At 31.0% G+C, this 12,120-nt stretch overlaps 1 protein-coding gene across 3 annotated transcripts; it reads right to left on the bottom strand.

Annotated features, from left to right (window-relative positions):
* Positions 1-291: 291 nt before the first annotated feature.
* LOC143227867 (alpha-amylase 1-like) lies at positions 292-11,689 on the bottom strand. Of its 3 annotated transcripts, none has more exons than XR_013015115.1 (9): positions 11,383-11,689; positions 10,045-10,234; positions 9,475-9,623; positions 8,173-8,342; positions 6,373-6,562; positions 4,314-4,632; positions 3,318-3,696; positions 1,744-1,913; positions 292-613 (listed from the first exon to the last, which is right to left on the bottom strand). XR_013015115.1 is itself a non-coding variant. In XM_076459219.1 (9 exons), exons 1-9 carry the CDS (start codon positions 11,644-11,646, stop codon positions 599-601), a joined length of 1,995 nt encoding a protein of 664 aa, XP_076315334.1. In that variant the 5' UTR covers positions 11,647-11,688; the 3' UTR covers positions 292-598. The 3 variants fall into 3 exon arrangements, 2 of the variants coding, with proteins under 2 accessions (XP_076315334.1, XP_076315335.1); XM_076459219.1 differs by having other exon boundaries at positions 1,744-2,062; positions 11,383-11,688; XM_076459220.1 differs by having other exon boundaries at positions 1,744-2,062; positions 6,382-6,562; positions 11,383-11,688.
* Positions 11,690-12,120: the final 431 nt, after the last annotated feature.

The raw sequence follows: 12,120 nt of genomic DNA, 5'->3' as shown, positions 1-12,120 counted from the left end.
ATCTTCTCAACCCAAACGAGCCGTTTTTTGCATATATAGAATCGTATACAATATTGTTCTTTCTACAGATATAACAGAGTAATGTATTTCAACTATCAGAGTGATAAACTGAAACCTAGTGTTTTCTCAATTACTTTCCTCAAACTCAGTACAGTTGTAGCATTGTTAACATTTTATAAATTGTGTATAAAACCATATTTAGGGATCGTTATACGATTTCAAATGGCCATCATAAAATGAAACATATCCAATAGTTGGATTAAGAAATTAAGACATTGAAGCAAATAATAGCAAACATTTTTTTTATTATATACATAATATTATATGAATACACAAATTCATGTCATAGTGAGTAAACCCGAACCTCTTAAAACTTCTAACATCATCATGGTACAAAAATAACTGATACAGCAGGAGAAATGGATGTCCAACAAAACCACAGTATCTGCATGGAAAGTACATTGGTATATTCCTGTTTATACCATGTGAAAATTCACTGTAGATTACTGGTATAACGAACCATGAAGGAGAAACAATAAACGATTTTTTACATATTTTCTTCTGTTGTTGAACACAAAGTTTTCACCTCATCATGACCTCATACAAGTTTTGCCTGCATAGAAGAATAAATATAAATATAAAAAACTTTAAGTACGTGTAAGTTACGTAAGACTATACAAAGGATCAGATTGGACCCTTAAAATCCTTTAAAAAGCTAGATGGGACGAATCTGTTATAAAAATAACAAAATACATTATCCTTAAGGAGTATGTATAACTTAAATGTTAAAACACCAGTCACACAGTTTAAATTACAAGTAATTTTGTAAACAAAGATGAGCCCTTCATAAGACAGGAGATAATGTTTACTATAAAAATACTGTTGAGTAATCCATTTCCATGTACAATATTAACACACCTGTTAATTTTAAACATTAAGGTGATGACAACATACACACATATTTTCCCCATTATACTGACAGGTCATTAATTCATTTTCTAATCTACTTTTTCAGGGGTCTCACTCCAATTTTACTGTGTTCCAATGGATCAGCCTGTGCATATACAAAGAGCACACACTTTGTCACTGCCAACAAATCTCTGCCCACAACATGCAATGTTTTGCATGATGAACGTCAAATTTTATATCAAATGTAATACTAGATTAGTTTTTAGTGCAATATGTACATTAGACTAGCCAGGTTTGTTAGTTTATTTTCAAGTGTTTTCCCCTCAACCTTCAAATTTACTAGTTCTGCACATTATGCACAAAGTGAACTTTTCTTCATAATGTTACCCAATTAACATTGCTTCAGGTTGAAAGTTAGTTACAATAAAATAATTCACTTCAGTTTATGAAAATATATAATGCATAACACTGGTCAGTCACTGCATCTAATTAACACCAGATAAAATGGTGTAATAGTAATTGATGAAGAATATGTTAAAATATAATCACTAACTGGCACACCTGAGCATTAAAGTATATTAAATGTTAATATCTACATTTCATATAGAACTTGTAGTTATACAATAAATTAAAAAAATAACCTTTTTCTGTGAAGTCGTTTTAAAAATTGTTTTATTTATGTACGATTTAATCAAAGAGTAGATTTTTTAAAGCCAAGTTTTAATCCATAAATAGGAAATACTTTAAAAGATACCTGTGTATATGTAATCAAATTAATAATTTATACAAGTATTATACAAGTTATATTTTCTAATTAAATAAACAGAAACATACCTGTAGATGTATAGCAACCACAGAAACATCGTTGGCCACAGACACCACTATACGAGACATTCCAGATTCATTTACCTCAACTGTTTGACCAGAGCATCCTGCTGCAGTGATTTTTCCAGAAATCACATCACAGTATATCCCTGGTGGTAGTCCAGTAAAAAACGTTCTGTCTAAATCATTAGAATCATTGTTTATGATTATAAAGCCACTGCTACCACGACTAAATGCTATTTGATGATTTCCATTATCCCACCAATTCAAAACAGGTTCATTTGCAACAACATTTCTAAAAATAACCATATTTGATATCTCCATCCATCTACAGTAAGAAAACAAACACTAGTATTCAAAAACAGAAATCTGTCTCATTCAGTTGACAAAATAATCTCCAATTTTTAACTACAAGTTAAAAAAGATAACATTTTCATTATTGTTTGAATTCTGTAAGAGTTTCCTTCTTAATTAAAATTCATCTTATTTTGCAATAATGATTAAATAATGATTTTGAATCAAATTAAAAAAGTACAAATTTACTGTCTCTACAACTCAGAATTATCTGTGAAACAAAAGCAAAAAAACACTGAATTAAAATATTTTTTTACAGACATTTGCAGGAAGCTGCATTTCATCTAAATCTACAATAAGTAATTAAGTCATTGGCTGAAATAAATGTAAACTAAGTTACTAAGAAAAATACAGCCAATTCAATCTTTATTGAAATATATGTTGATCATCTAGAGCAGGGGTTGGCAACCTCTTTATGCACAGGGATCAGAGGTCATACTTGTGAGCAGATGGAGGGCCACATTAAGTTACAAACTTCAATTCTTTTTTTAGGACCACCATAAGCTGAGTGGATGTGATATTTCGTTTGGGGGACTGAGGGCCGGATGATTTTGGCTGGTGGGCCAAATCCATCATTCAAGCAGTAGGTTGCCAACCCCTCATCTAGAGGCTGTATTTTAAAAAATGACAAAGCAGTTTTTGAACTAACAAAACAATAAGAAAACTATTCTAAAGTGCCTCTTGCTTAAATTACAACCAAGTGTAAAATCTAATAAATTACTATGGCCTTGTTATAGGGCTTTTGGCTTGTAGTTCAAAGGTTGCAGGTTTGAGGCTTATTCAAATCTTGCTGTGGTGTCCTTGGACACACTGTACTTTAATTGCTACAACCTACCGAATTGTAAAATTGGTATCAACCAATGACTGAGAGTTAACTTAAGCTGCTGTGGTACAACATTCTCTCACCATTCTCATATATTATTCTACCAAAATCAGAGTGAACCACTGGCTTCTTTGTGCTGTCTGTATTTAACCTTAAATGTTCATTTCTTATATTTTAAACTTAACATCTTCCTCATCTACAATATTCCTTTTTTTTTTTTTCCATCTGGTGGTATACCATTCTAAAGACTATCCCAGTAAATTTGTAGCACCAATTACTAAACCTTGTGTTAAGAACAAAACAAAAAAGTTTCACACTTCACTAAAAAATAAAAATAACAAAATTATACAAAAGCACTTTATAAATTTTTTCAACCTAAAAATAGTACATTACAACAGTCATATACCTATGCTCACAGATCCATCCATTTGTACATGTTCCATCAGGGTTTATCTCTGGAGGATTGATATTCCATGCTGTATCATGTGGAGGACCTATCCAGTCATTTTGATCTTGACCCTCTCTAATATCTTGATCCCACCAATAGCTGCTCATTACACGGGTAACACCATAGGGCCAAGCTAACATAAAGATCACCCCCATCTTATATAGCCGTCCATCTCGAAAGGTCAGCACGTGGTACTGCTGTCCGGATCCATGACCACGTTGGTTGTCATGATTATCTACAAATGCTAGAGCATGATGAGAAGGTAGAAGTCCCCATCTTTGGCCAAAAGTCTTTAGATGAGATAATTTTAATCCTCTCTGCTTCAACAAAACTTGACCTGAAAGAAGATTGGGGTCAAATTTAGTTCACTGAACTTTGGGATAGCCTGACCTAAAAGAAGATAAAGATTTTCTAGGTAAGAATTGCTTTTTTAATGTTACTACATATTACACAAGCAATTCAAAATTGAGTTACTAAACAGTTAGAGTTAATTAGATCTCAAAAGAATAAGATAAAAGCAAGTACAACTAATGTATCAATTTTTTGAGCAACCATTTGAAAAAAAACAATAGCAAAATTACACATCTTACGGAAAAAAATCACCAAATTAATTCTAATTTTGTTATCACACTAGTATAGAATGAAAACTTTTTGTTTATTTGATTTATATTTGACTGCTCTATTTTCAACACCTTTCACATTTCTAAGACATCATAACACGTGTAGCAATATTTTCTTGGCAGTTGCATTGTTTTGAGCTCACTTGATATTAAGAGTCATAAAACCTACAGCTTTATAAAATTACACTTGCCTCTCACACAACTAGGTCTATTTTTGTTTTACTGTTTCATAACACTTAACCATAATAGATGATTCAAATTTTAAGATTCTCTTTAGATTCTCAAAGTGGAAAATATTTTAAATATCTTATTAATTCTTACAGAAATAACATACCTACAAGAATGCCATAGTTAAACTCTGTGACTCGACCAAGCCTCGTGTATTCTCCTGCTGATATAGGATCATCTCCTGTGTCGATAACTTCCTGATAAATAAAAGGTCGAGTAGATGGAAGAAAGAATTCAGTGGTCAAGTTGTTCAGTCTGTCAAAAATAATGTGAAGGTCTCTTGGCCACATGTGTTTAGCAGCATCAATCCGAAAACCTGCTACTCCTAACTCAATCAAGTGGTTCATATACCCCACCATTTTGGCTCGAACATACTCTTCACTCTGGTCGAGGTCATTTAGTGTTAACAGACGACAGTTTCGAAGCTTTGGAACAACAAGATGATGGTGCAATTAGAAAATAAATAAAATAAATATATCTGTTGACTTTCAAAACAAAGTATAATGAAACAAAAGATTCAAAGTAAAAACTACTTAAAGAGGCAGGTTTATAACATTCAAATTATTCATATTTCACATTTGAGTAAGTGCTTTGTATTCCTTTTTAACCTTGTTTGTATAATGTTTTCATAGATTTATATAGGTTATACTGTTAAAAGGTACACATTAATGTAATTTTGACATTAATGTTTAGTAATTAATAAATTATTTGTAATCATCTGTTGTAGTAATTTGGTTTACCAATGTTAGGAAGGAAAAAAAAACAAAAAGAGTTGAAGTATTTGTATAATGTTTGTTTTGAATTTTGCACAAAGCTACTCGAGGGCTATCTGCACTAGTCACCCCTAATTTAACAGTGCAAGACTAGAGGGAAGGCAGCTAGTAATCACCACCCACTGCCAACTCTTGGGCTACTCTTTGACAGACAAATAGTGGGATTGACTGACATAATAACAGTCCCATGGCTGATATGCAAATCACGTTTGGTGCAACAGGGATTTGAACTCATGACCCTCAGATTAGGATTCAAGTGCCCTAACCTCCTGGTCATGCTGGGCCTTGTAAATAGTAATAATTTATATATGTAAATAATGTATTATAAATGAAATCTGACTGTATTTTACAAGATTCTAGTCCACTAAAACACAATCAAGACAGATCACTTTACAAAGGTCAGTTTTAAATCCTTGCCAGACCATTTGTACAGTGTCAGTCAGAGATATTTTGTTATTGTAAAACATCTGAAGTGTCGCAACACATTTAAAAATGTTTTTTTTCCTTCTTAAATTGTAATTTTTCGTTTCCACATTAGCCTAACAGAAACATTATCTCACAAACTTCTCTGTTGACAAGTCAACAGTTTTAATTTTCCAATTTGTTTTTCATAGAGTGTGCACAATCTAAACATATATTTCTTTAACACATCAGAAAAACTTACAATAATGATTTAATACACTTAAATATACAACTTTATCTTTTCATGGAATGAGCATTTTTTTCCCCTGTTTTCCAACGAAATATGCCTACATACAGTAACACCTTTATTACAAAACAAACACATAAAAAAAACACAACTTAATAATTACACAAATATTACCTCACCATTCTCCTCATAAGATTTTTTAATGCCCAATAAAATACTTGATACCTACTTATATAAATACTGAAATACTGCATTTACTGGGGGTGGGTGGGTGGTTCAATTAGCATCGATACAGTTATGAAAATTCTGAAGTCTTACTCCATTGGAGGGCAATGTATGTAAGCTATAAAATCTTAGATGTCAAAAAAATTCTCATTAAAAGAGGAATAAACTAATTCATAACTGCATCAATACAGAAAACAACAATTCTTAAGTGTAGCAATATTTGTTGTAGAAAATATACGTTTAACATACATACGTTTTTCCACAGTAAAGATCATTATGTTACCGATTGTTAATTTACTATTAATTCATAGTTTTTAATAAACCAGTAGATGCATTACAGTACACAGGGGTACCATCCGAATTTAGCCAGGTTTATTTTTTACTAACTAAACAGTTTTGTTCTAGCTTTCAATAAATGCAGAAATAATTCTCCAAACAAATTTCACATTTCAGTATACCAAATGAAATTACAAACATACTTTTTACAACTGTATAAAACATTAAATTATTACAAAGACCTGACAAACATCTTGAAAGTTTTCAATATTTCCACTGCGAGTACCACACTTCCGCCTGGAATTGAAATGACGAGGACCATAAGGAACACTTTCATACCAAGGAACTTTAGGGTCAAAAGAACTCCCTCCTGAACTGATCTGTTCATCCATATAACTAGACATGTGATTGAGGACAACATCAACATAGATTCTGTAAACCAGAAAACCAATGAAGTCTTTAGTTTGACAGAGCGAGTTTTCTCCTACACAAGTAACTTTGTTTTGTAATACATGGATTAATTGTAATATTAATTATTCTTGTTTCATGCACTAAAATGAAACATTAGAATGAAATGTTAATCACTCAATAAATTTGGAATAAATATTTTGTTTTCATGTGAATAAATAATTTTAACCAGTCTAACTTAGCTGTTAATGCTAACTATTGTCATAATAGAATAGCTGTTACCAAATGTTATTAATACAATATAGAATCAATAACACTTAAGAACATAAGGAAAGCCTTCTGATGCAACATTCTATCCCCCCCTCCCATCAAAACTGACAGAAAGTAAATTTATTTTAAAAGCTATCTTTTTACAAATAATTCAACTAAATCTAACTAAATGTGATATTACCAGAAGATAATATGTGCTAATTTTTTGTTCTTAGCTATAATTTTTTTATTATTATTATTTTTATTCAGGTATTCTCATGTACACATTAAGATATTTGAGTAATTTATTATCATAATTAGGCACAAACAACAGAATATTAGTAACAAGAGTTCTACTGTTTGACAATTGATGAACAGATAAAGATATGTACAAAAAAAAAAAGTCCATCTGGTAATCCAGATACACAAAGATAATAAACATTAATCTTCTTGTTTAGGTAAAGATAACATATTATATAGTTTATTCCACAGAAGCTTATACTATTTGGACCATATATTTACTCCTTAGAGATGGATAAGCATATTTCAATGGGTGACACACATACTTGTAAAAGTTAGTATGAGCCAAAACTCTTTCAAAGCCTTTTATATGTTTATTTGGAACGATCAATGATAGAGGTAATTTAAAGGATTGTAGGATACTGCACTGGGACCTCAGGTTGACATAAAAATGAGATATTTTCACAACTCCAAGCATCCGTTACTTTGATCCCGTCTTCAGCCAACATTTGTCTAATCCTACTCTTCATCGCAGCAACAAGTTGTAATCAATCTAAAAAATATCAAGGCTAGCCAGTTTGGTTAAAAACCTTCATTACTGTAAATAAAGGTTTTTTGAAAGTTTGTTCAGCTGTATTTGGAGGTTTCCTTTGCTATCCATGTTCAATATATTCTATATAACATTTTCAGAATCTGCATTTTGTTCAAATATAATTTTTGTGTACACCAGCAAACCATTGTATCAAAGTTCATGTAAAGCATAAAATGTTTCAGTCATGCCTTTAGCAAATGATAAAGAACAGTATGCTAACAAATTATCTGCAAATACTTGTACTCAGAGCTGTTTGCATGCTTAGTATTTTTAAGCATCATTAATTACCAAGTGAAAGTGAATACAACCATATTAATTCTACAAATGTGTAAGTAGCAAAAAAAATTTTTCACACAGTATCCAAACTTCAAACCAGATTTTAAGTAGTATTTCATTAAACTTTAAAACATTCCACTAAATAGCTCTAAGTTATATACAATGTTTAAACATTGTATCAGAAATTTGTAAGGACATTTGAATAACAAAAAGCAGAATAGTAGACAAAGCTCTATTAAAAATTTTAACATTTATAAAAAGTTTTAAGGGACTATACCTAACACCAGCTATGTTACAACGATGAACCATGTCAGCAAATTGGTCGTCTTCGCCACTTCGAGTTACAATCTGATAACTTACTGGACGATATCTTTCATACCAAGGACGTTTCACTTTCACATTCCAGTAGGGACTCATTACAATGGCATGCTCATTTGGTGGAGATATCTATAAGAAACATTGAAAATTATAAACTTATGAGTTAACAGACAGGTACATTTCTTGACTGCATACTTTGATACTACTGTCTATCCTTTGACATATCATCCAGAATTCTGAATATAATCATCATATAAAGAAAGATTTGAAATTTTACAGAAACTTTAGAAATATAGCAGAAAAACTAATTATACATTGATAGATAAAAGTAGATGAAATGAAACATATACAAATCAACTGTAAAATTATATTTTTACAAAAGTAATTTAAAAAGAAACAACACAAAAAACACATTACAAACCAAAGGTGTTTTGCTATTCAGTTTCACATTGTCAAAATACATATTTGACACTTGTGAGAGAGAGAAGAGTGCAAGTGTGTGCACATGCACTGGAAACATTATCAAAAATAAAAAAGTTGGGGCTCCAAGATGTTAACACAATTCATAAGACTTGTCTTCACTTGTGGCATCACCTATCAAATATGATAATCCCACAGAATAAAACATGTTTTAGTAATTAAGGATTAGATTTTGTAAAAGTTTCAATAAAAGTTCCGATTCTGGACGATTCAGACTTAAAAATCTTGCTATGTGCTTTTCAGTATATCAAATTGAGTGCATTTTTATGCAAAGTTGACCATCCTAATTAGATTTTATAAACTGCTACTTGGAACCATCTTGTGATAAGATTTAAAAGTTTATGGCATCTTGTAAATTTTAGTGTAGGTAGAATGTTTCATCACACATCTAATTCACATTATTTGGAGCCAGTTCTAAAAAGACAGTCATTCCACACACAAAAAAAAAGATTATACAACATGATTTCTCTGACAGGTAACCAACACAAAGCAACAATCTTTCAGAAGTTAGTTAACACTAACTGTGTTAACTCTGTGATATGTGAAATAATTCAAACAATAAGTGACATAATTAAAGAGGCAAATCTAACAAGATAAAAATCAAAGTCATATACCACTTAGACTTTTGAGCAGAGTACTTATCTTGAATTTTCAAACAAGTTTCAATGTTACTTTAGATACACAAAAGTCAGTTCTATGTCAATAAAAATCAGCACTACACCTATAAAACTACACAAAATATATAAATTGACAAAAAACAAAAAAAGACTTACTCTTTTACCTGAACACCTGCATAACCAGCAGGCCCTAAGAACATTTCACATTCATTTGCAACAGCTGACCACGTCCATTCAAACAGGTGCACAATGACTGTTCTTCGATCTCCCGCTTTAATATCATGGTAGGGTCCAGGAGTTTGGGCTCTCACACCTATCGAAACACAAGTTTCCTACGTCTGTAGTTTACTATTTATATTCTACTGTTTCCATCACTTACAAAACTTCAGATAAAGCCATTTGTCAAAACTTGTTTTTGATTTTAATACATCAACAGGAGAGTACATTGTAAATACAATGTCACATATCTAGGAAAACCGAACATTTGACCTTCTGGAATCAAAGGTTGAAAAAAGCCACAATAATTTCACACTGGGAAAATGAACACTGCATCAGATATGGTAAATTTGCATCTAATTGAAATATTTGCATTCTTAAATAAAACCTGCTTCAATACAAATTAAATGAACCTAATCCATATTTTCTGTATTCAGTAATTTAATAACATTTCTAATGTGTTATTCCAAGTTTGAGTTATGATATAGGATTGCAATTCTACTACAGAACATTTTTACCTCTTATTCCACGTACTGCTACATCTCTCCACCTTTGAAATCGAAATTGTATTCTATAGAGAGAACCAGGCAGTCGAAAGTTTATTCTTTGTTGAGGTGTAGAGTTTGAACTTGCTGAAAGTTTAGAAGATTTCTCTTTTGAAGTATCTCCATCAACCACATTCAAATGGTTACAACAATCAGATATTGGCTGGAACAGTGGAAGATTATAAGGTAATTATTTTTTTGTCTTTTATGTGGAGTTGTCAGAATAAATGTTAAAACATACCAGTGGTTTAAACCAATTTCTTTTATTACAGTACTTCAATAAATGTACAAGATAAAGTATATTATAATACAAATGTGTACAATAAACAATATCGTTATTTTAGCTTATTTGTTGTTGTTTTGGCTGCAAAATAGGCATACTCTAGTGATTTTTATAAAGATAAGATATTAATTAAAACAATAACCATCATTCTAATGTTTGTGGATATTATGAACAGAACGCAGATAACTATAATTGTTACGTTTGTAATGTTACATATTGCAAAGTCACTTTATTAAATCAGAAGTATCTACTTACACAAATTTAATTTTTTTATTCGTGCACATATGGTCAGTATAAGAAATCTGATGGTTTTAAGCTAACCCCTGAACAGCAATACTAATATAAATAGTATTAATATCGCAGTATAGTTAGCCTTTTAACAAGTTGACTGAATTAATAAGCATTCTTCCTGTATCTCCCAAATCAGATAATGAATGGTTTAGTGTTTCGACAAAGAAGAAATATCAAACCAAATATATGCAATGGATAATTAATTAAAGGAGAACCGTATTTCCACAATATGCTTGGATTTAGAATAAAAGATACATGCACGAATTCATTAAAAGGAAAACATATTAATAATAATTATTAACAATCAGTACAAAGTTGTACTACAGTGTCACTAAAATATGGTTAAACAATCTAAAGATAAGACACGTGACTGAGATATTATTAGCAGTATTTCTACTACAATTATTAACCCTTAAACAACGAGAATCTAGCATCATCTATAGACGATAGCTACTGTTTAACGGTTAAACAAATTTAGCCATTTTACCGTTAATAATGCAATGAATCGTCGACGCAAGACAATATATAGTCCTTCGAAAACAAAAGCTTGATAACGTTCTCTATAATTATTCTTTTATATATTAATTTAATGAACTAGGTCGAAATAATTTTTTTTTTTTTTTTATCGTGTGCATTATTTTATGTTTCAGGTTTTTAATTAAAAGCAGAATAAAAATTAGGTATCTAAGTCATAAAACCGTACCTGGTGTCATCTGTTATTTAAAAACAAAACTTACACTGCGATAAGTACAACACGTGCTTATCTCTTGACCTTCTGAAGTGTTTACCCTTGAGCATCTTTCTTCCCTTTCTTGATTCAGTAACGGCATGTTATGATGTACACTGATTTCATAATCTTCATTACTTATTACATCTATATATTTGTTATTAGTCTCATTTATCTGGATAGCAAAATAACAGAAATAGATTAAAACCACAACAGCTTTCGACATCGATATAACACACCAAACGCAATATGCATGAATACAAGTACCTCCCATCGCAATTTCACATGAACACTAACTCAGTAATCAATGCTTAAGGTTATATTCACGTTCTTTGAATGTGATAAATCGCGCCTTGGTTAATTTTGAAAAAAAAAGTATGTGTGTGTGAGGGTGTAAAATCGTATGGCAAACATAATCATCGAATGGTAATAATCAAATTTTAATATACATTTTTATTATTTATGTTGTACTCTATAATATGAATATTTCAATAAATTACTAAGTTGCAAAAACCACTGGGTAACATTATATTTTCACCCCTTTAAGTGTAATGAACTGTTACTACACACACACACATTCTCAATTTTGTTTTAATTTTCTATTTTAAAACTAAAAAGTACTAAGGTCTTTCTTTGCTTGTAGTTAAGCACAAAGCTACCCAGAGGTGTCGAAACCCGCTTTCTAGCGTTGTAAGTACCCAGACATACCATTTGTCGCTCGGGGGAGCACTGACATATTTAGATAATA

Source organism: Tachypleus tridentatus, chromosome 10 (genome assembly GCF_004210375.1).
Source record: "Tachypleus tridentatus isolate NWPU-2018 chromosome 10, ASM421037v1, whole genome shotgun sequence".
In the NCBI taxonomy this organism is placed as follows: domain Eukaryota; kingdom Metazoa; phylum Arthropoda; class Merostomata; order Xiphosura; family Limulidae; genus Tachypleus; species Tachypleus tridentatus.
The sequence above is the reverse complement of the archived record's forward strand: the minus strand, read 5'-3'. Positions and strand labels throughout refer to the sequence as shown.

Bases quoted from the DNA above. Each gene is read 5' to 3' on its own strand.
- LOC143227867 (XM_076459219.1), bottom strand. From the start codon at position 11,646: ATGGGAGGTACTTGTATTCATGCATATTGCGTTTGGTGTGTTATATCG. The intron at 6,563-8,172 runs GTATAGTCCCTT...TCTGGTTTACAG, and splicing joins TGTAACATAGCTGGTGTTAG to AATCTATGTTGATGTTGTCC. The intron at 3,697-4,313 runs GTATGTTATTTC...ATCTTCTTTCAG, and splicing joins TAACTATGGCATTCTTGTAG to GTCAAGTTTTGTTGAAGCAG.